The sequence below is a fragment of the Taudactylus pleione genome, unplaced genomic scaffold (assembly GCF_031769625.1).
Source record: "Taudactylus pleione unplaced genomic scaffold, aTauple2 ptg001032l, whole genome shotgun sequence".
NCBI lineage: Eukaryota > Metazoa > Chordata > Amphibia > Anura > Myobatrachidae > Taudactylus > Taudactylus pleione.
The window spans coordinates 8,634,971-8,659,781 of NW_028285433.1; the positions used below are offsets into that span (position 1 = coordinate 8,634,971).

Sequence of the window (24,811 nt, forward strand, 5' to 3'; positions counted from 1 at the left end):
CCCCTGGGTTTTCTTCCATGCATACTATACATGGTTTACCCCTGGGTTTTCTCCCATGCATACTATACATGGTTTACCCTTGTTTTTTTCCATACATTCTCTTGGTTTTCTCCCATGCATACTACACATGGCTTACCCCTGGGTTTTCTCCCATGCATACTAATGGTTTACCCTTGTTTTTTTTCCCATACATACTCTTGGTTTTCTCCCATGCATTCTACACATGGTTTACCCCTGGGTTTTCTCCCATGCATACTACACATGGTTTACCCCTGGGTTTTCTCCCATGCATACTACATATGGTTTACCCCTGGGTTTTCTCCCATGTATACTACACATGGTTTACCCCTGGGTTTTCTCCCATGCATACTACACATGGTTTACCCCTGGGTTTTCTCCCATGCATACTACACATGGTTTACCCTTGTTTTTTTCCCATACATACTCTTGGTTTTCTCCCATGCATACTACACATGGTTTACCCCTGGATTTTCTTCCATGCATACTACACATGCTTTACCCCTGGATTTTCTCCCATGCATACTATACATTATATACCCCTGGATTTTCTCACATGCATATTACAAATGGTTTACCCCTCGGTTTCTACCATGCATACTATTCATGGTTTACCCCTCAGTTTCTTCCATACAAACTACACATGGTTACCCCTGGGTTTTCTCCAATGCATACTATACATGGTGTTTACCCCTGGGTTTTCTTCCATGCATACTATACATGGTTTACCTCTGGGTTTTCTCCCATGCATACTACACATGGTTTGCCCTTGTTTTTTTCCCATACATACACTTGGTTTTCTCCCATGCATACTACACATGGTTTACCCCTGGATTTTCTCCCATGCATACTATACATTATATACCCCTGGGTTTTCTCACATGCATATTACAAATGGTTTACCCCTGGGTTTCTACCATGCATACTATTCATGGTTTACCCCTCAGTTTCTTCCATACAAACTACACATGGTTCACCCCTGGGTTTTCTCCCATGCATACTACACATGGTTTACCTCTGGATTTTCTTCCATGCATACTACACATGGTTTACCCCTGGGTTTTCTCCCATGCATACTACACATGGTTTACCCCTGGGTTTTCTCCCATGCATACTACACATGGTTTACCCTTGTTTTTTCCCCATACATACTCTTGGTTTTCTCCCATGCATACTACACATGGTTTACCCCTGGGTTTTCTTCCATGCATACTACACATGGTTTACCCCTGGATTTTCTCCCATGCATACTATACATTATATACCCCTGGGTTTTCTCACATGCATATTACAAATGGTTTACCCCTGGGTTTTCTCACATGCATATTACAAATGGTTTACCCCTCGGTTTCTACCATGCATACTATTCATGGTTTACCCCTCAGTTTCTTCCATACAAACTACACATGGTTACCCCTGGGTTTTCTCCAATGCATACTATACATGGTGTTTACCCCTGGGTTTTCTTCTATGCATACTATACATGGTTTACCCCTGGGTTTTCTCCCATGCATACTACACATGGTTTACCCTTGTTTTTTTCCCATACATACTCTTGGTTTTCTCCCATGCATACTACACATGGTTTACCCCTGGATTTTCTCCCATGCATACTATACATTATATACCCCTGGGTTTTCTCACATGCATATTACAAATGGCTTACCCCTGGGTTTCTACCATGCATACTATTCATGGTTTACCCCTCAGTTTCTTCCATACAAACTACACATGGTTACCCCTGGGTTTTCTCCAATGCATACTATACATGGTGTTTACCCCTGGGTTTTCTTCCATGCATACTATACATGGTTTACCCCTGGGTTTTCTCCCATGCATACTACACATGGTTTACCCTTGTTTTTTTCCCATACATACTCTTGGTTTTCTCCCATGCATACTACACATGGTTTACCCCTGGATTTTCTCCAATGCATACTATACATTATATACCCCTGGGTTTTCTCACATGCATATTACAAATGGTTTACCCCTGGGTTTCTACCATGCATACTATTCATGGTTTACCCCTCAGTTTCTTCCATACAAACTACACATGGGTTTTCTCCCATGCATACTACACATGGTTTACCCTTGTTTTTTTCCCATACATACTCTTGGTTTTCTCCCATGCATACTACACATGGTTTACCCCTGGATTTTCTTCCATGCATACTATACATTATATACCCCTGGGTTTTCTCACATGCATATTACAAATGGTTTACCCCTCGGTTTCTACCATGCATACTATTCATGGTTTACCCCTCAGTTTCTTCCATACAAACTACACATGGTTTACCTCTGGATTTTCTTCCATGCATACTACACATGGTTTACCCCTGGGTTTTCTCCCATGCATACTACACATGGTTTACCCCTGGGTTTTCTCCCATGCATACTACACATGGTTTACCCCTGGATTTTCTCCCATGCATACTATACATTATTTACCCCTGGGTTTTCTCACATGCATATTACAAATGGTTTACCCCTGGGTTTTCTCACATGCATATTACAAATGGTTTACCCCTGGGTTTTCTCACATGCATATTACAAATGGTTTACCCCTGGGTTTTCTCCCATGCATACTACACATGGTTTACCCTTGTTTTTTTCCATACATACTCTTGGTTTTCTCCCATGCTTACTACACATAGTTTACCCCTGGATTTTCTACCATGCATACTATACATTATATACCCCTGGGTTTTCTCACATGCATATTACAAATGGTTTACCCCTGGGTTTTCTCCCATGTATACTACACATGGTTTACCCTTGTTTTTTTCCATACATACTCTTGGTTTTCTCCCATGCTTACTACACATGGTTTACCCCTGGGTTTTCTCCCATGCATACTACACATGGTTTACCCCTGGATTTTCTACCATGCATACTATACATTATATACCCCTGGGTTTTCTCACACTGCATATTACAAATGGTTTACCCCTCGGTTTTTACCATGCATACTACACATGGTTTACCCCTCAGTTTCTTCCATGGATACTACACATGGTTTACCCCTGGGTTTTCTCCATGCATACTACACATGGCTTACCCCTGGGTTTTCTCACATGCTTATTACAAATGGTTTACCCCTTGGCTTAATCCCATGTATACTACACTGAGTTATTGTATGAAGAAGTGTGAAATTCTAATATTACAGAATGTAAGAAAGACTAGCAGAACAATGGGGGAGATTAATCAAAGATTGGAGAGAGATAAAGCAACAACCAATCAACTCTTAGGGGCATATTCAATTAGGTGCGAAAAGTCCCGTACTTTTCGCATGCCGTACTTTTTGCCATCATTGCTGGTTTTCCATGCGGAAAAGTATTGCACGTGTCCCTGCTTATCCCCGTATTCAATTAGGAATCAGCAAAAATGGCACCTGACGAATTTGGACCTGTCAAAATGGGGAAAACACTCTGTATCCCCCGAAAAGCTGCACTAACATAGGGGATCACTATAGGGGTGTTCTAGTACCCCTAATAAAGGTAATCTGGGGTTTTTTATTGTCTCCAAAAGCTTGTTTAAAGCGTCTTTACATAAGTGGTGAAGAATGGCATTTAGCAATATTTTTTCATCAAAATAACTAGTCCCAGCAAATTTGGGGTACATGAAAATGGTGCTAGCTTATTTTGAAGTTACTAATGTGAACTTTTTAAAAACGTAAAAAAATGCACCTGCTGCAAGCACCTGCAATCTTAAAAACACCTGGGGCATACTTGGGGACCCCCCCTGGAGTCTATTTCGCTAGTTTTTAAGTTTGTCTCCCAACTCTGTTTTTTTCACCCCCAAAATGAAAATACTTTTTTGGAGTGTTCTTAAGTTTTTTTTTAAACTTTTTTTTTACACAGTTTACATTTGTAGGGCTGTCCCAAGGGTGCAGGGTGGTTCCCGCAAGTTTGTACCCCAAAACCCCAATTGCACCGGCGAAAAGTTTGTGGAATTGAATACGGGGATAAGTTTTCTCCGAGCGAAATGACGTCACCAGCGAAGCTTTTTCACCAAAAATGGCTTTTTGCACCTAATTGAATACGGCCCTATATGCTGGGCATATACTGTCAGATAAAATGCCTGTCAGACCGAGAGAATTTTATTTGGCGGTCTGACACTATCAGATATCCTGGTCAGGGCCGGGTTAAGGCCCACATGGGCCTGGAGCTGAAAATGTTCAAGGGCCTATACTGAGAAGGAGAAGAGCTATGAATGGTGCTGTGTGGCTGTGGTCAGAGTCACCTTGGTGTATACAACCCTTAAACTATGACCACAATGTCTCCCTAACTACATAGAAATAGAAAAATTGCATAAATTTGTTTTTTTGGGGGGGACTAGAAAAACTATTTAAATAATGGCAGCTGGTAATCATTCTGTCATGTCGATGGGCCTATTTTTATTTGAGGCCTGGAGCTGTAGCTCCATCCGCCTCATTGTTAATCAGGCCCTGATCGTGGTCATACACTGTGAGATATCTCAGTGTATGGCCACATTATATCTGGGTTCCTCCCCTGGGGAGGAGACATTTCCCTATTCCTCTGCTGTACGGGGGAAATGTTCAGCAGACTGATAATTTGTGTTCGGTCACGGAAATACATTGCTTAATTATCTGGCTGATTCGCCGATAGTTAGGCACATTTTAATCAATGTAATGAAAGTGAAACGTACTAGAGAAAAACATTTAGTTTCATAAGATAAAAGTTAAAATGAATGAATGGGGTGTTCCTAAACAGGTACTGCCATGTACTCTGAAGTGGCATTCTAATTATTTCCAACATGAGCATTTCCAGTCAAAACCACAGTCCTGCAATGTAGGCACTAATTAATTTTCTGGGGCAATTTAAAACCCCCAAATGAGTATTCATATAAGCAAAAAGAAAACTTCCTGCAAGTCTACATGATGTCTTTCACCTTTTTAAATGACCAGTAATTACATTTTAAAGCAAGTGCTTAAAAATAAATCAAAGCAGAGCAGCCCAAAACCATTGGGGTAAAGACTCCTGAGCATGATTAATAGCAGTTTATAGCCCTGCATAATACTTTGGTGCTGTCTAAAGGATGAATATAATAATAATAATAATAATAATAATAATAATAATAATAATAATAATAATAATAATAATAATATGCTTGCACTTTTTCAAAATCAGATTTTATCTATCTTTCACTGAGAATTGTATGAAAAACTGTACTACTGAGTCAGAGATGTAAGCTATTGCTGCCCAACTGCCATTTGTTTTCAGCTGGGGATGTGTGAAAATATACTAAGGAAACAGCTGCCGGGACTTTGTACTGAGATGCCCCCTCTAGCATTCGTAGGCTGTCCGTAAATGCATACACATACACAGCATCGGACACAGATCGTGCAAACATCGACTCCCTGAGTAAGTCTACAGTCAGAATAGCCAATGTAACTGAGATGCCAGAGCCATTTTTCCAGCGTACAGGATCGCAGATGCAGGATATGACAGCCCCCGAAACGGTCGAGTCACACCTGCGTTTTTAGTTGCCACTCCCCATTGCCACCCCAAACGCTCCCTACTTTTCAATCACACTGCAAATAAAGATTTGCAGCATGTGACTACAGTAAGTTACCACAACACATGCACAGTGCGACTCACACGCATGCACAGTGGCAAAAATTTGCTCGATTTGAAAAAACATCAGCATTGCGTTCAACTCTGAATCAGGCCTATAGATCACTAAAGCGTTTACAGACTACTTTACTGTGTTTTTGTTCTCTTTAAGCTACTTTTGGTTCAGTTTCGTGTCTTTTATCTTAACAGTGTATTACTTTTCAGGGAACATTGTCTTGCTGTTAAAGATCTCCACTGCTTTAAAGAATGGCTATCCATAGAGGAACACTCACGCAAAGGAATGTATAAGCCTGGCTTAGTGCTGCAGACTCTTCCTGTCTGTGAGAAGCTTCCCAGCCTGAGTGACAACCCGTTGGCCTGTATCAGAATTCCATATTTTGGTAAAAGGATATGTGACATTTAAGTGATGAATGGACATACATTTCATTTTATCTACCGAAATTTAACTAATTCAATAAGGTGCAGACCCACATAGGCTATAAACATAAATCAGATCTTTCAGTTGTTGATATAATGTTATTAGTAGTACAGTAATATTACAATCATTATCCTTAATCAGGTTGACATTAATAATTGTATTCCCATTTAGTGCCGTATTGAACTATTGGCAGAAACGGATGGTTTCTTTCGCCATTGGCGAAAACGGATGGTTTTCGCAAAAAAACGGCAACACTTTCGCAAAAAAAATGGTGAAAAAAATCTGGAGGAAAGTTTTCTCCATCCCAAACCAGGAGAAAAAAAAGCAAAATCCCTATTTTTAGCTAAAAATGAGGGAATGTCTTTCAGAACCCTTTGGACACCCTCCCTAATAATAAATTACCCCAAAAATGTATCATAAGTTGCGTACTTTGGCGAAAAATTACGCAAATTTTGGGTGTAAAAAAAAAATAGTTGAAAATGATAAAATCTAATTTCTTTTCAGCAAATTACTGTTCAACGTAAACTGGGGGTAAAAACAGTTAAAAAACCGCCTGCTGTGACTGTGTGCGATGTTTAAAACACTTGACGCATCCATACCGCCCCCCGAAAAATCTGTCCCAATACCATTTACCATGTCTCTTCAGTTATTTATTTATTTAAGACATACCTGCTTCGGACTGCTCCAGCTGCTTCACAAAGTGGTTGGAGCGCATGCAACTTTGCATAGACTCCTCTGGCACATACTTAAAAAAATATGTAATGTTCACTTTGTAGATACAGTATTATACTTTTTGTGCACCCAGAAACGTATAGCACACCCCTCGTGTGTGTATAAATATGGTGAAGCGGCCTATATGGAACCGGGGGCAGTTTTGATCATATGTTAAATGTTATCATATAATAGTTTTTGAGCCCAAATAGAATGAAATGGTAGCTGAATTTTTTCATTCAAAATATTAAGTAAAACCTAAGTAACTATATTTTACTGTATTTATCTGTATTTTTTGTTTTTGTGTATATATTCCACAAAACCTATGAAAAGTAGTATGTTTTAAAATGACTGTCTCTTTTTTTTCCAGAGTTGAATAAGGAAAATATTACTAGTAAGTTGTAGAAACATTTTTTTAAATAATCCAACATTTTGTTACATTTTCCTGCATGAATATTTATTACATATTGCTGAACTCAAATCTATGATGACTTATGCTAATAGAAAAACACAAATCTACATGTCTTTACTGCAGGAAAGATCATATTTAATAATGTGCTAAAAGAGATCAGATGTGATTCTAGACTGCACCATTTATGTGTCCTGTGGATGGGAGTGGCCTTTGCATCTGCTACATTTGGTTTTGCCAAAATGTTCATAGTTGCCTGTCTGGACCTCTTTTACTAGTTGTTCTTCAGTAATCTCTGTCTAGACCTACCAAATGCTGTAACATACATCATCTACTGCAATTTACTAATATTACTTTGGAAATGTTAAAAAAACATTTGTTCTTAATACCCTTCCTAGAAGAACAAGTCCATTCTGCATAATACTCACATATGACACATGTTACACGGGTGTCATGCATTTATGCAAAAATGTTTTAAAGACACAAATGCATTCACGTTTTTTATGCAATCCTATTGCAAAAGACGTGATGCGTCATTTGCGTGATAATTTTTCACGGTGGTACAGAATATAGGCATGACGCATATAATTGTAATCAGTGGAAACTGCGTGTGCGTCCTATTCACATTGCTCTGCGAATAATTTGAAGGGAAAAGTTGCACGAAAAGACGTTTTGCACTACAGAGTCACGCCACGACATGGCGCAACTAGAATGGTTGCTTAACTTGGAAGGAGGATGTATGTGGACACATCAGTAGGTTAACAGTATAAAAGTGTATTAGTGACCCTAATAAAAGTATTTGGGGCTTTTAAAATGTGTCAAATAGCTGTTATATGCATGTCTCTAAAACAGTGAAATACTGCAATGATAAAAAGCAAGTGTTTGTGGCAAAATAAATTGGAGTGCATAAAAATGGCGATAAGTATATATTTGTGTCATTTTAAGCCACTTTTAAAATATCTTTAAAATACACCTCTAACACCACCTGCAATCTTAAAAACACCTGTCCCATTCATATAGCACCCCCATATACCTGTCCCACATCAATTAACCCATTTTCCTGCACTTTGTAACCCCAAAAATGACATTGTTATTGGCCATATGAAGCTAATTAAAAAATAATTTGTGCCTAATTAGTCGTTTAGGAGGGTGTCCCAGTGGTTGTGGACCAAGTCCCGACATTTTTAGGCAAAAATAGGGGTTTTGCACAACTTTTCACCTGCTCAGGAGGTGGTGAAAACTTTTTGCCGCAAATGGTATGGTGATTTCGCACCCGCGAAAAGTTTTCGGCTAATAGGATTGTGTGATAACTGCAAATTTGCACGATGAGCCATTTTTTTGGCGGAAAAGTGGCTTATCCCGGCTAATTCAATTCCCCCCAAAAAGTATTATTGTGGACGTAAACCCACAAATTTTGATCAGCATACCTGTTTTTTTGCTCCCTTACCTAGAACTGCACAGAGGAAGCTCGGTACCCCGGTGCTTCTTGCGTCCTCCACGATGCTTGCTTAGCCTAGAGGGTTATGAGTGCATTGTCAAGTTTGGATAGAACTAGATAGGTGGGATGGATAGATGGCAGTTCAAACATGACCAGTGGACCAAAACCCTGATTTCCTATAGCTTTTCTCTATAACTCTGTAATTGAGCCTGTTCAATAGCAATATATATGCGTATAAAAGCCTTAACAGCCTCAAACATACTATTACATGTTTTTGGATAGAATAAAAAAAGTTTTATATTCAGCAAACACAATATGCTCCATATATGGGAAGGATTGTGTCACAAAGGGCTGAAAACCCCCACGTCAAGTCATTAAACTTCTAAAATCCATCCTCATCCCCTTCGTCCCCCCCTCCCACTTACATTATAAGTAAACAGAAATATAAAGTACTTAACATACTAAACACTGTTTACATTTTTATACGAATATTTATTTTTGCATAAAACAATATATTTACAGAATTCTGTGTATTCCAGAAACATGTTACAAAGGTAACGGAAAAGATTACAGTGGAAATGTCAACATTACAGCGTCAGGAATCCCTTGTCAGAAATGGAGCCAACAGGTAATGTATTTTACATCATAACACATAGAATATGCTTTCAGGCAAAAGATCAAGTCAGGAACAGGTCAGTAAATGTGATATAAACATTTGTTAAATTCTTACTCTCTGTCTCAAGAGAGTAAGATGCCAGATTCTAAATGTGCTATTTTAATATGAGAAAGGAACTAATAAAAGCAATTGTTACCCAGCTGAGTCCTCTGTAAGATATGTAACATTCTGTGCAGGCACCTGCATATTCATGCATTGTCACAGAACCAGGTTTTCAAATGCTTTATTTGGTTTTTAAATGAGTAACTTGAGATATAAACAAAATCTCTGTAAGCGCTGTAAGAAGTGATAAGTGTGCACAGCTGCAGTTGTAGTTACAGTGAAGTTCAGCACATTTTTAAGAGAAAACATATTTGTAGATATTCCAAGAATTATACAGTATATAGCCACCTAAAAATGTCCAACCTTATGGTTACTTAACTTTTTTGTTCTTCAAAACAATTAGTAAATGATTGCATTACTAACCATTCATGAGAGATGCTGATTTTTATAGTATCTCTAGTTAGTCATGGTCTAAATTTCTTGCATTATAGAAATAAAATGGATTTATTTTGGAATTCTTACTATGGATCTTGCACAATCCTGCACATGTGCATAAATTGACAAGCAAGCAGCCCAGGCTTCTAGGACGGAGTGGCTTCCATTGGGAAGAGCTCTCTGCTAATTGCAGTCTAGACTGGGGGTAAATTTACTAAGAATCGAGATTGATCGAGATGTAAATCTCGGGTGATTTAAGGCTTGATTTTCATCTCGCAAATATACTAAAGGTAAAGTCGGGTGAGATAGAGATTTCTCTCTTCTCGCTCGTAAAACTCGGAAGAGAAAGCTAACTCGAATCAACTCACCATCAGGCAAATCGGAAGTACTTTTCACCTAAAATATACATCTCTGAAATTAACCAAAAATCAGGATGACAAGCTCTGGTGAGATGACAGCAAACTCTCTTCCCAAATCACTTTTCTAACACCTCCTCAGCTGCAAGTTAGCCTGAAACATACACAAATCATTGTTATTTTTGTATGTTTCTGCCTTTAACTAGTTAAAAACGGGTTAAAATAATAAAAAAAAATGACATTGTCACTGGTACCTAAAATTATGGGGAACAAAACGAGTAGGGTTCCACCGTAATTTAGGTACCAGCACCAGGCTGCAGGGTACTTCCCTGGATGCTACGGAGACCAGCGTGAGGATGGAGGTGAGTATAGGATCGTTTTTGTAGGCCATTCCTCATGGATTTCTACATGGGAACATCTGACAGCAGGTAAGTATGTGTGAGTGAGGTATGTGTGTATTAAACTTTTACTGTATACGGTGTGTGTGTGTGTTGTATCGTTATTTAACTATTTATTTTACAGTGGAGGTACAGGTGCCGGCCGCCTGCTGGCACTTGTAGTTCCACAAGTGCAAAAAGGCAGGCATGCTGGCACCTATAGTTTCACTGTAAAGTACTAAAATTTTCTTTCAATTTAACATTTGATTACCCCCGTACCCACAGCCCAGGGGGAAGAGTCTTGGGCTTCAGACCAAGCCTGGGGTTTTCGGAGAGGAGGGACCCCTTTTTTAGAGGGTTCCCACCTCCCCTGAGATCCCTGACTTGGCCTGAGCGGTTTGGGGTGAGAATGCTTTGGCCCCAGAGACCCAGTAATGTAATGTGGAATTACACCTCGGCCGTTTTGGGTCCGGTGCTGGTTTTAAATATAGGGTGACCCCTACGCAATTTTTTACCCCTATATTTAAAACCAGGACCTGCCCTGTAGCCTGGTGCTGGTTCTTAAATTACGGTGGAACCCTACTCATTTTGTTCCCTGTAATTTTATGAACCAGGACTGGCTGGCAAGTCCGGGGCTGGTTATGCTTTCGGGGGGGGGGAACTCTACGTCTTTTTTTTTATAAAATTGACCCGTTTTTTACAGATACAACACAAGCAGCTTACACATATCTCACTGATATGTGCAGGCTGCTTGCTAGGGAGAGTTGTCCAGAGAGAAATCACTGCAATCTCGGGTGAGATAACTCATTCGAGCTTGCTTAAAAATCACCCGAGAAACTCGGCCTACATCACAATCGGCAAACTCGTTTAGTCTCAAATCGCCTGATGGTAAATTTGAGAGATAAAAAGTGAGTAAATCACCGAAGTTTTGGCGAGTTCCAGCGAGATTAATCTCTTTGAAAATCGGGACCATCTCGAATCTTAGTAAATTTACCCCTGAGAGTCCCAGGGGGAGAAAACCAGGTATGGAGGAGAGAAAATATTATTATTGGGATGGAAGGGGGCATAGGGAGAAGGGCAAAGAGCTGCTTAACTGATATTTACAAATAGTGTCCTGTAAAGTTTGATATGGGTATGTGTTTTTATGCAGGACACAAATGTCTCAGACGGAGCCTGATTCAGCGGCGGATGCAATGCCAATGTTTACGTAGTTTGAGCATTTATTTGCCATTGCGCATGCGTGTAAGTCGCACTGCGCACGCACAGTAATTGCATTGCGATTACCCGTTTAAACACTGTTTCATGGCCATGCATAAGTTAGGCATTGCGATCTTTTTAGCAGCACGAGAGCTTCCTGTGTGTCAGGAGAACTGCCGAGTCTGCGGCTGGTCAGACCTGCTGCATATGAAGCATGGCTGCCTGCTTTGCGCCGATGGTACCGATGTTTACGCTGTTGCACATCGTCATACGGATATGAGAAGGCAGCAGTGGGCGTCCTTATGCTTGGATGTGTTTTGAAAAGGATTAGCATGTTTTAGCAACTGTGATCCGATTGCAGAAGAGATTGCATTTGTGTCCGCTGCTCAATCAGGCCCACAGTGCAGCCATACCAGGATCTATTGAAATTACAAAGGCATGAGGAGCAGTGTTGTTTGGTTTAGTTGCCTCAACTATGTGTAGGTGAAAGTCCACAAAACTTTCTTCAGACCATACAGTATACGAGTATTTTTTTTGTAACCATTTTAAAGATGGGTTTTCCTTCTTTTTCAAGGTGCCTCATCTGCAAAGGGACATGTTAAATCTTTTCCAAGAGCAATCCAGTGCAGAAAATTATTGTAGAAACCCAGGAGGAAAGTATGAACGTCCTTGGTGTTATACAACAGATCCTAATGTTCATTGGGAATACTGCAACATTCCAGTATGTAAGACAGGTAATACATTTTTTTTTTGCCAGATTAAATAGGAAACAAATTGGGGCTTAGCCTGAATACACTATTGGCCGTATTCAATTAGAGGCGAAAAGTCCGAATCCGCGAAAAAGTATCGCGGATGACGTAATTTCTCCAGGCGGAAAGTTTCCGCCGTATTCAATTCCAAAGATTTTCGTGTACGCGAAAAGTCAATGCAGTATAATCGGCGGAAAAGTTTCGCCTATGAAAAGCAGGCGGAACAAAGTGCAGAATTGCAGTTTTGGGGTGCAAACTTCGGGAAACCCCCTTGCATCCTTGGGACAGTAAGCAAAAGTTAAACTGTGTCAAAAAAAAAAAAATACTTTAGAACACCCAAAAAAATTACTTTAATTTTGGGGGTGAAAAAGTTCAAAGTTGGGGGACAAGCTTAAAAACTAGCGAAATAGACTTCTGGGGGGTCCCCAAGTATGGGGCAGGGTTTTTTTTTTTAATGCAGGTGCTTTCGGGATGTCGATTTTTTAAATGATTTAAAACTTTAGCAACTTAAAAATATGGTAGCCCCCATTTTCAAGTACCCCAAATTTGCTCGGAGTAATTATTTTCACCTAAAAAAACTGTTTAATGCTATTCTTCACCACTTGTGTTAATGTGCAAATTGGCAGCAATTGTCACAACTTAAGTATCCCAAATACCTTCATTAGGGCTAATTGGGGGCATCTATAGTGATCCCCAATGTTAGTGCTTCTATTGGTGGGTGTCAGACTGAGTTCCCCATTTTTTACAGGACTTTTCGCCTGTTTCAGTTTCGCTGGGAACCGTCCTTTCTAATTGAATACGGCGAATAGCAGGAGTGCGCCCGATACTTTTCCGCATGCAAAACACGCAATGTAGGCGAAAAGTCCGGCAGGCGGCAAAGTATCGCGGGTGCAAAACTAATTGAATACGGGCCTATGTGTGACTTCTTTAATATACAGGTAAAAGGTATTCTTTTAATGTCTGCTTTTCCGTATATTTTAGATATTTTAGCACCTATTTATTATGCTCTGGGACCTAGGCAGTTTCCTTGGCCTGTAATGATGACCTCTCTGGGGATTTACACCCTAGAGAACTTTAAATGAGGAGACAGGGAGGTCCCTCTGTGATGGGCAGCACCTGGAAGATTATCTGCTGGCAGCCGCGTCACCCAGTGGGCATTTCTGACTAGTAGCATAGTTTGCAAACCATGTCATGGAACACACAGCCTGGCGTGGTCGCAAACGATGAGACCATGCCAGGCAAGTGGTTAAAGTGGATACAAGATTTATATTAGCTTCCATACTCTGGACAAGTCTAGATTGCTTATTATTAGGGGTGAGCGGGTTCGGATTTCTGAAATCCGAACCCCCCCGAGCCCCCCCGATCCGAGTCCGATCCGAATCAGGCTCGACTTTTCCCGCCTGACTCGGATCTGAAATCGAGGCAAAACGTCATCATCCCGCCTTCCGAGTCTCGCGGGTTTTGGATCCTATATAAGGTACCCATGTCGGCGCCATTTTCTCACTCGGCTGTGGACAGTGAAGAGGGAGGGTGGGAGTTAGGGCTGTGTAGTGTAGTGTAGTGTAGTGCTGCTGTTGTCCACTACTTCAAAGTCCATAGGGGCTGGCTGTGTTGTGCTGTGCTGATGTTGTTAATAGGGGCTGTGTCCACTACTTCAAAGTCCATAGGGGCTGGCTGGACTGTGTTGTGCAGTCAGTTCTCCATAGGGGCTGTGTCCACTCCAAAGTCCTGTGCAGTGTCCCAGTCCTAAAGGAGTGCTGCAGTGTTGTCCAGGGGGTGCTCTGTCCATCAGGGGTGCTCCCCCCAAGTGCTAAAAAAATAATATATTTTCTGTGTTTGTGAATTGTGTGCTCAGTAGCCGCACGTGCATCAACAAAGTAGTGCCAAGCGTGCGCCTGTGTCATAAGTAAAGGGCCGGCTGGCTTGACCGTTAAGGGTGCTGTAACCCCCGAAAGTACACTCCAGTCCAAACCAAAAAAAAAATTATTTTCTGTGTTTGTGAATTGTGTGCGCAGTAGCCGCACGTGCATCAACAAAGTAGTGCCAAGCGTGCGCCTGTGTCATAAGTAAAGGGCCGGCTGGCTTGACCGTTAAGGGTGCTGTAACCCCCGAAAGTACACTCCAGTCCAAACCAAAAAAAAAATTATTTTCTGTGTTTGTGAATTGTGTGCGCAGTAGCCGCACGTGCATCAACAAAGTAGTGCCAAGCGTGCGCCTGTGTCATAAGTAAAGGGCCGGCTGGCTTGACCGTTAAGGGTGCTGTAACCCCCGAAAGTACACTCCAGTCCAAACCAAAAAAAAAATTATTTTCTGTGTTTGTGAATTGTGTGCGCAGTAGCCGCACGTGCATCAACAAAGTAGTGCCAAGCGTGCGCCTGTGTCATAAGTAAAGGGCCGGCTGGCTTGACCGTTAAGGGTGCTGTAACCCCCGAAAGTACACTCCAGTCCAAACCAAAGAAAAAATTATTTTCTGTGTTTGTGAATTGTGTGCGCAGTAGCCGCACGTGCATCAACAAAGTAGTGCCAAGCGTGCGCCTGTGTCATAAGTAAAGGGCCGGCTGGCTTGACCGTTAAGGGTGCTGTAACCCCCGAAAGTACACTCCAGTCCAAACCAAAAAAAAAATTATTTTCTGTGTTTGTGAATTGTGTGCGCAGTAGCCGCACGTGCATCAACAAAGTAGTGCCAAGCGTGCGCCTGTGTCATAAGTAAAGGGCCGGCTGGCTTGACCGTTAAGGGTGCTGTAACCCCCGAAAGTACACTCCAGTCCAAACCAAAAAAAAAATTATTTTCTGTGTTTGTGAATTGTGTGCGCAGTAGCCGCACGTGCATCAACAAAGTAGTGCCAAGCGTGCGCCTGTGTCATAAGTAAAGGGCCGGCTGGCTTGACCGTTAAGGGTGCTGTAACCCCCGAAAGTACACTCCAGTCCAAACCAAAAAAAAATTATTTTCTGTGTTTGTGAATTGTGTGCGCAGTAGCCGCACGTGCATCAACAAAGTAGTGCCAAGCGTGCGCCTGTGTCATAAGTAAAGGGCCGGCTGGCTTGACCGTTAAGGGTGCTGTAACCCCCGAAAGTACACTCCAGTCCAAACCAAAAAAAAAATTATTTTCTGTGTTTGTGAATTGTGTGCGCAGTAGCCGCACGTGCATCAACAAAGTAGTGCCAAGCGTGCGCCTGTGTCATAAGTAAAGGGCCGGCTGGCTTGACCGTTAAGGGTGCTGTAACCCCCGAAAGTACACTCCAGTCCAAACCAAAGAAAAAATTATTTTCTGTGTTTGTGAATTGTGTGCGCAGTAGCCGCACGTGCATCAACAAAGTAGTGCCAAGCGTGCGCCTGTGTCATAAGTAAAGGGCCGGCTGGCTTGACCGTTAAGGGTGCTGTAACCCCCGAAAGTACACTCCAGTCCAAACCAAAAAAAAAATTATTTTCTGTGTTTGTGAACTGTGTGCGCAGTAGCCGCACGTGCATCAACAAAGTAGTGCCAAGCGTGCGCCTGTGTCATAAGTAAAGGGCCGGCTGGCTTGACCGTTAAGGGTGCTGTAACCCCCGAAAGTACACTCCAGTCCAAACCAAAAAAAAAATTATTTTCTGTGTTTGTGAATTGTGTGCGCAGTAGCCGCACGTGCATCAACAAAGTAGTGCCAAGCGTGCGCCTGTGTCATAAGTAAAGGGCCGGCTGGCTTGACCGTTAAGGGTGCTGTAACCCCCGAAAGTACACTCCAGTCCAAACCAAAAAAAAATTATTTTCTGTGTTTGTGAATTGTGTGCGCAGTAGCCGCACGTGCATCAACAAAGTAGTGCCAAGCGTGCGCCTGTGTCATAAGTAAAGGGCCGGCTGGCTTGACCGTTAAGGGTGCTGTAACCCCCGAAAGTACACTCCAGTCCAAACCAAAAAAAAAATTATTTTCTGTGTTTGTGAATTGTGTGCGCAGTAGCCGCACGTGCATCAACAAAGTAGTGCCAAGCGTGCGCCTGTGTCATAAGTAAAGGGCCGGCTGGCTTGACCGTTAAGGGTGCTGTAACCCCTGAAAGTACACTCCAATCCAAACCAAAAAAAAAATTATTTTCTGTGTTTGTGAATTGTGTGCGCAGTAGCCGCACGTGCATCAACAAAGTAGTGCCAAGCGTGCGCCTGTGTCATAAGTAAAGGGCCGGCTGGCTTGACCGTTAAGGGTGCTGTAACCCCCGAAAGTACACTCCAGTCCAAACCAAAAAAAAAATTATTTTCTGTGTTTGTGAATTGTGTGCGCAGTAGCCGCACGTGCATCAACAAAGTAGTGCCAAGCGTGCGCCTGTGTCATAAGTAAAGGGCCGGCTGGCTTGACCGTTAAGGGTGCTGTAACCCCCGAAAGTACACTCCAGTCCAAACCAAAAAAAAAATTATTTTCTGTGTTTGTGAATTGTGTGCGCAGTAGCCGCACGTGCATCAACAAAGTAGTGCCAAGCGTGCGCCTGTGTCATAAGTAAAGGGCCGGCTGGCTTGACCTTTAAGGGTTCTGTAACCCCCGAAAGTACACTCCAGTCCAAACCAAAAAAAAAATTATTTTCTGTGTTTGTGAATTGTGTGCGCAGTAGCCGCACGTGCATCAACAAAGTAGTGCCAAGCGTGCGCCTGTGTCATAAGTAAAGGGCCGGCTGGCTTGACCGTTAAGGGTGCTGTAACCCCCGAAAGTACACTCCAGTCCAAACCAAAAAAAAAATTATTTTCTGTGTTTGTGAATTGTGTGCGCAGTAGCCGCACGTGCATCAACAAAGTAGTGCCAAGCGTGCGCCTGTGTCATAAGTAAAGGGCCGGCTGGCTTGACCGTTAAGGGTGCTGTAACCCCCGAAAGTACACTCCAGTCCAAACCAAAAAAAAAATTATTTTCTGTGTTTGTGAATTGTGTGCACTGTGGCTGCACGTGCATCAACAAAGGAGCAGCGCCAAGCGTGCGCCTGTGTCCCATAAGTAAAGAGCCGGCTGGCTCATTTCTTAAAGGGTGGTGTAACCCACAAAGTGCACTACTCTCCAGCAAAAATAAAATAATATTTTCTGTGTTTGTGTGCGCTTTAGCCGCACGTATATATATCAATATAACATAAATGGAGGACCAAACTTTCTCCGATAAAAATAAAATAGGGAAAGATCAAGAACCACTTCCTCCTAGTGCTGTTGCTGCTGCTGGGAGTTGTTCATCATCCCAGAGAGGAAGTAGGAACATCACTACTTTTACTAAACAATTGACCCTCCAACAGTCCCTAGCGATGAGGATGAAGTACGACAGCAGTCATCCTGAAGCAAAACGTATAACTGAGGCCTTGACTGCTATGTTGGTGTTAGACGTGCGTCCGGTATCCGACATTAGTGCAGTGGGATTTAGACTATTGATGGAGGTAGTGTGTCCTCGGTTCCAAATCCCGTCTAGATTCCACCTGCATCCTCAAAGCAGCAGCGACAAGCGTGCGTCTGTCTGTTAAAGGGTGGTGACACCCTCAAAGTGTGCTACACAAACAATTAAAATATTGTTCTTTTTTTTTCTGTCTTTGTGAATTGTGTGGGCTGTAGCCGCACCTGCATCCTTAAAGCAGCAGCGACAAGCGTGCGTCTGTCTGTTAAAGGGTGGTGACACCCTCAAAGTGTGCTACTCAAACAATTAAAATATTGTTCTTTTTTTTTTGGTCTTTGTGAAATGTGTGGGCTGTAGCCGCACCTGCATCCTTAAAGCAGCAGCGACAAGCGTGCGTCTGTCTGTTAAAGGGTGGTGACACCCTCAAAGTGTGCTACACAAACAATTAAAATATTGTTCTTTTTTTTTCTGTCTTTGTGAATTGTGTGGGCTGTAGCCGCACCTGCATCCTTAAAGCAGCAGCGACAAGCGTGCATCTGTCTGTTAAAGGGTGGTGACACCCTCAAAGTGTGCTACACAAACAATTAAAATATTGTTCTTTTTTTTTTGGTCTTTGTGAAATGTGTGGGCTGTAGCCGCACCTGCATCCTTAAAGCAGCAGCGACAAGCGTGCGTCTGTCTGTTAAAGGGTGGTGACACCCTCAAAGTGTGCTACACAAACAATTAAAATATTGTTCTTTTTTTTTTGGTCTTTGTGAAATGTGTGGGCTGTAGCCGCACCTGCATCCTTAAAGCAGCAGCGACAAGCGTGCGTCTGTCTGTTAAAGGGTGGTGACACCCTCAAAGTGTTCTACACAAACAATTAAAATATTGTTCTTTTTTTTTCGGTCTTTGTGAAATGTGTGGGCTGTAGCCGCACCTGCATCCTTAAAGCAGCAGCGACAAGCGTGCGTCTGTCTGTTAAAGGGTGGTGACACCCTCAAAGTGTTCTACACAAACAATTAAAATATTGTTCTTTTTTTTTCGGTCTTTGTGAAATGTGTGGGCTGTAGCCGCACCTGCATCCTTAAAGCAGCAGCGACAAGCGTGCGTCTGTCTGTTAAAGGGTGGTGTAACTCTCAAAGTGCTCCAAAAAATAAAAAACTATTTTTTTAATGTGTTTGTGACTTGTGTGCGATGTAGCCGCACCTGCATCCTTAAAGCAGCAGCGACAAGCGTGCGTCTGTCTGTTAAAGGGTGGTGACACCCTCAAAGTGTGCTACACAAACAATAAAAATATTCTTCTTTTTTCTGTCTATGTGAATTGTGTGGGCTGTAGCCGCACCTGCATCCTTAAAGCAGCAGCGACAAGCGTGCGTCTGTCTGTTAAAGGCTGGTGACACCCTCAAAGTGTTCTACACAAACAATTAAAATATTGTTCTTTTTTTTTCGGTCTTTGTGAAATGTGTGGGCTGTAGCCGCACCTGCATCCTTAAAGCAGCAGCGACAAGCGTGCGTCTGTCTGTTAAAGGGTGGTGTAACTCTCAAAGTGTTCCAAAAAATAAAAAACTATTTTTTTAATGTGTTTGTGACTTGTGTGCGATGTAGCCACACTTGCATCCTCAAAGCAGCAGCGACAAGCGTGCGTCTGTCTGTTAAAGGGTGGTGACACCCTCAAAGTGTGCTACACAAACAATTAAAATATTGTTCTTTTTTTTTCTGTCTATGTGAATTGTGTGGGCTGTAGCCGCACCTGCATCCTTAAAGCAGCAGCGACAAGCGTGCGTCTGTCTGTTAAAGGGTGGTGACACCTCAAAGTGTTCTACACAAACAATTAAAATATTGTTCTTTTTTTTTTGGTCTTTGTGAAATGTGTGGGCTGTAGCCGCACCTGCATCCTTAAAGCAGCAGCGACAAGCGTGCGTCTGTCTGTTAAAGGGTGGTGACACCTCAAAGTGTTCTACACAAACAATTAAAATATTCTTCTTCTTTTTTCTGTCTTTGTGAATTGTGTGGGCTGTAGCCACACTTGCATCCTCAAAGCAGCAGCGACAAGCGTGCGTCTGTCTGTTAAAGGGTGGTGTAACCCTCAAAGTGTGCTCCACAAACAATAAAAATATTCTTTTTTTTTTCTGTCTTTGTGAATTGTGTGGGCTGTAGCCGCACTTGAATCCTCAAAGCAGCGACAAGCGTGCGTCTGTCTGTTAAAGGATTACATCGGTGACAGCATCCAAGTAGGCATGTCAGACAGTCCGTACCTGTACTGGCAGGAAAAAGAAGCAATTTGGAGGTCCCTGTACAAACTGGCTCTATTTTACCTGAGTTGCCCCCCCTCCAGTGTGTACTCCGAAAGAGTGTTTAGTGCAGCCGGGAACCTTGTCAGCGAAAGGCGTAGGAGGTTGCTTCCACAAAATGTGGAGAAGATGATGTTCATAAAATGAATTATCAACTCTTCCAGGGAGACCAGCCTCCAGAACGTACAGATGGACCTGTGGTTCCAGCAGGGACGAATTAATACTCTGTGAGGATGAGGATGTACACACTGAAGAGGGTGAGGAATCGGTGGATGAGGAGGATGAGGATGACATCTTGCCTCCGTAGAGCCAGTTTGTGCAGGGACAGATAAATTGCCAGCTTGTTTTGTGGGGGCCCAAACGAACCAATCATTTCAGCCACAGTTGTGTGGCAGACCCTGGCGCTGAAATGATTGGTTTGTTAAAGTGTGCATGTCCTGTTTATACAACATAAGGGTGGGTGGGAGGGCCCAAGGACAATTCCATCTTGCACCTCTTTTTTTTCTTTGCATTATGTACAGTTTGGGGCCTAGTTTTTCAATGCCATCCTGTCTGCCACTGCAGTTTCACGCCTAGATGGGTCACGTGTTTGTGCCGCCCACTTGTGTCGCTTAGCATAGTCATCCAGCTACCTCGGTGCAACCTTTTGGACATAAAAACACTATTGTGAGGTGTGAGGTATTCAGAATAGACTGGAAATGAGTGGAAATTAAGGTTATTGAGGTTAATAATAGCATAGGAGCAGAAAAACCTACAAATTCTGTGATTTTAGCTGTTTTTATGCTTTTTTTCAAAAAAATACAGATCCAAAACACAAAACCCAGAACCCAAAACACGCAAGGGTGGTTTTGGCAAAACCAATCCAGATCCAAAACACGAAGAAAGATCCAGATCCAAAACCAAAACACAAAACACGAAAAGTGGCCGGTGCACACCCCTACTTATTATATACATTTCTGAAATGATTTCACTGATTGATATCTGTTTCTAGAGTACCATCAGGAAAAAGCACTGTAGTTAACCATTCTGGTCTTTAGATTAAGCTGGCAGTGCCAACATGGATTACTATCATCACCAAAGTATATAGATAAATAAGTACCAGCTGAGTTGACCAAATAACTAAAGCCCTGTATCAGAGGTGGAGGCAATGCTGATATTTGCAGAGTTGAATGATTATTAATGTCAGGGCCATAACTAGGGTACTGTGACCAGTGCCATGGCACAGGGCACCGCAGGGCAGGGGGCGCTGTTTGGGCCTGTCAGTTTTCCTGTTTATTATCATTCTCACTTGTAGCTTCCTCTTCTTTTATCCCCAGCATCTCCTGGCCTCTTCTATCTCTTCCCTGGCCCTTCCCCATGAGGCCACGTCCCTTTTTCAGGTGCACTATCTTATGTCCCTATTTAAAAATTGGGGGTGGGGACGCCAATCCTCTCTCTGGCACAGGGCGCCAAAAACTCTAGATAGGGCTCTGATTACTGTACTGTGCACAGGGCTGCCATCAGAAATTATGGGGCCCGGGACTGCCAAATAGGCAGGCCCACCCCCATATCCCCAGACACTTACCTTTGTTACCACAATCTTCTTATTCTGTTTTATCTGCTCCCCAGTCCTCACATGCTGCGGCTCCTCTCTTATTCAGTGACACAGCATGACGTTATGACGTTCCGTCGGGCCAGCTAACTAAAAACACTTTATTGTACAGGACAAGCGCGATATAGGTAGGAGGTGGAGCAGGAGGGCAGCCCTGGGCAGCTGGGTGAGAAGTGACCCACGAGCAGGTGCAGATCAAGAACAAAATGACAGGGAGAGTACCATGTCTCCAGTCCCGGCAGTCCCTCCCTGATGGCGGCTCTAACTGTGTATGCTTCTGAGTCGCACTGTGTCATACTTACCTGCTCTCCCGATTTGGCCGAGAGCCTCCCGAAAATCGGTTGCTGCTCCCAGCCCCCCCCCCGGAAAAATAGGTAAGCCTCCCGGCCGCCGACCCCCCAGGCCCACCCCCCGCAATTTCCAGACAAACCCTCACATCATCATGACCCCACTCCCTGCTTCACAATGCCGATAATCTCGGCATTGTGTAGGGGGGGGCAAAATGTTGCGATTCCATGACCACGCTCTGTCCCCATTACTGGGTAATGTGCCCAGTCACGCCCCCATATGCAGCACCACACCCCCTGCTTGGCCAACCTGGCTGCCCCCTCCCGGAGCATGTCGGCAAGCATGCACATTGAATGCGTCCTGATGGATTACCGATGGTGGTCGCAGTGAGGATTTGGACATTAAATGAGCAGTTCTGGGAGGTAACGGAGGTGTCAAACGCAGGCGTGCCGCAACCGTTTTGGGGGCGTGTCTCAGCCATCGTCTGTGTATGCAGTTAAAATGGCTCCGGCAGCTGACTTCTGGCAATTCCTATCTACATTATAAGAGTGCGCACTATGCACTAGACCAACATCCCCAAGGGACAATTAATGCGTCTCCGACGAAATTGTAGTGATCTAGAGGTTTTTACGGACCAAGCAGATGAAATGGTGGGGGCCTTTTTAGAACGTGGCTATCCAGAAGCTTTATTATCATATGCTTATACAGAAGTGGCCAAATTGGATAGAAATACCCTTTTAAATAAACAGGGATCGGAAAAAAGGGAAGACCATGATAAAAGAGAGAAACAACTTTTGTATGTAAATACAATAACAGTTTTAGGGAGATCAAAAATATTGTTTCACGTAATTACTGATTATTACGACAAGATAATATACTTAAAGATATTCTTCTGATTGTTCCAGAGGTTATTTTTAGAAAGAATAGAACTTTGAAAACCATTTTAGCACCCAGTCACCTTAGAACATTTAGAGGTATTGATACAAAAGAGACAACTTGGTTAACTACAAAACCATTGGGTTTCTTTAAGTGTGGCAAGACACGTTGCACTATGTGTACACATATTCATAGGTGTACTAAAGAGGTAGTCCTGCCATTAAGTAAGGACATTTATAAGATTGCCTCGTTCATCAACTGTGCCTCTAAATATATTATTTATGTGTTGTTCTGTACATGTGGCCTCTATTATATAGGCAGAACTACGAGGTCACTTAAAACTCGTTTTATGGAGCACCGTAGGAACATTGTGAATAAAAATATGTTACACAGTGTTTCACGCCACTTTTCGAATGCACACGATGGTGATTGTACACAGTTGTCTGTTATAGGATTGGAGCATATACCATCTTCTGATCGAGGAGGAGATAGATTTAATAAATTATGTTCTAGAGAAATATATTGAATGTTGAAGTATAATTCCCTCTTCCCAGATGGTTTGAATGAGGCTATAGAATTGAATGTTGTTACATGATGAACCATCTTTGAGAATAATTTGTTATGTGGAAGACCAATTAGTAGCTTATTTATCATACACTTATCTTGTCTTTATTCTACTCAATATGTAACCTTGGAGGTATTGGTTTTCCCCTCCCCCCCTCCCACCCCCCCCCTTTTTTATTATTTATATATGGTTTAGTATTTAAACATATTATATGATATAGTGTAGTTTTTAGTCATTCAGGAGTTCCTATATGTCAATACCCAGTATGATCATTAAGATCTCTATTTTTGATCTGGTAGACAGATGATTTATAGTGGGAATAAACCTAAATGGACTTTCCATTGGGTTAAATGAAGTTAACTCTCTATTATTCATCATTAGTGAGGTTAACTATATATGTAGGTGTTGACAAATTGAGATCGTTAGTTATTTATATTTATTTTAGAGTTATTATTAATTTTAGGCTGTGTATTGAGAGTTTTGATTACATGATCGGATAGAGACAGGTGATGAAACGCTGGGTCTCATGGGAATTGGAGTTCCGATTTTGGTGACTTTAAATGTCCCGGTTATATTTTACAGCTTTGTCACGAATCTGATATTGATTACGTGAATTATGTGACTCAAATTTATTAATAAATAGGCCCTAGACTGTGTTAGTAGGTGTTTATGCAATTAGTATGTTAGAAGGTTATAGTAAAAGTCCTGATCATATGACCGGAGGTAATCAGATGACTAAATATTAGACATCATGGGAATTGGAGTTTTCATTATGGTGGATTTAAATACCCCAGATATCTGCTTACAACGATGTCAGTGAACACGATTGGTCATGTGAATTATACAACTTCATAGGTCCTTGTGGATGCAGTCCGTGATATTTTTCGGACTTAGTTATCTAATTCATTATTTTTTGTGCATTAAGAGTTCCGATCACATGATCGGATAGAGTCAGGTGATTAAACACTAGGCCTTATGGGAATTGGAGTTCAGAGCTTGGTACTTTAAAATGTCCCGGTTATATCTTAGTCCCGATCATATGGTCAGAGTTAATTAGATGACCAAATATAAGACATCATGGGAATCGGAGTTTTTATTTTATTTTTAGTGGATTTAAATACGCTGGATATTTATTTACAACGATGTCAGTGAACTTGATTAGTCACGTGAATCATTGAACTCTGCAGTGACTTGTGGGAAATGTAGTGCGTAATATTTTTTGGACTTAGCTATTTAACTTATTTCCTTTTGGAATTTGAATTTAGATACATTAAATCTTTCCCACTTTGTTGGAGATTGTGTCTGATTCTGGGAAAGCCTAGTTCTTTCCTTTATTATCTCCCGACATGATCTGACCTCTATGTCATGTGACCAGGTGTCACATGACGGAGTTGTTTGGCTATACACGGAGTTTTATAAGGTAATTGCACCTTCTTGATTTGTTGATTTTGTGACACGTAG

The 24,811-nt window shown here is 42.1% G+C and overlaps 1 protein-coding gene across 1 annotated transcript in view; it reads left to right on the forward strand.

Moving 5' to 3' along the window:
- The window catches only part of MUSK (muscle associated receptor tyrosine kinase), a 208,099-nt gene that overhangs the window by 144,329 nt on the left and 38,959 nt on the right, over positions 1-24,811 (forward strand). The window contains exons 9-12 of the mRNA XM_088461250.1: positions 5,826-6,001; positions 7,121-7,144; positions 9,137-9,225; positions 12,255-12,414. Coding sequence (XP_088317376.1) covers positions 5,826-6,001; positions 7,121-7,144; positions 9,137-9,225; positions 12,255-12,414 — 449 coding nt within the window. The remainder of the gene's footprint in view (positions 1-5,825; positions 6,002-7,120; positions 7,145-9,136; positions 9,226-12,254; positions 12,415-24,811) is intronic.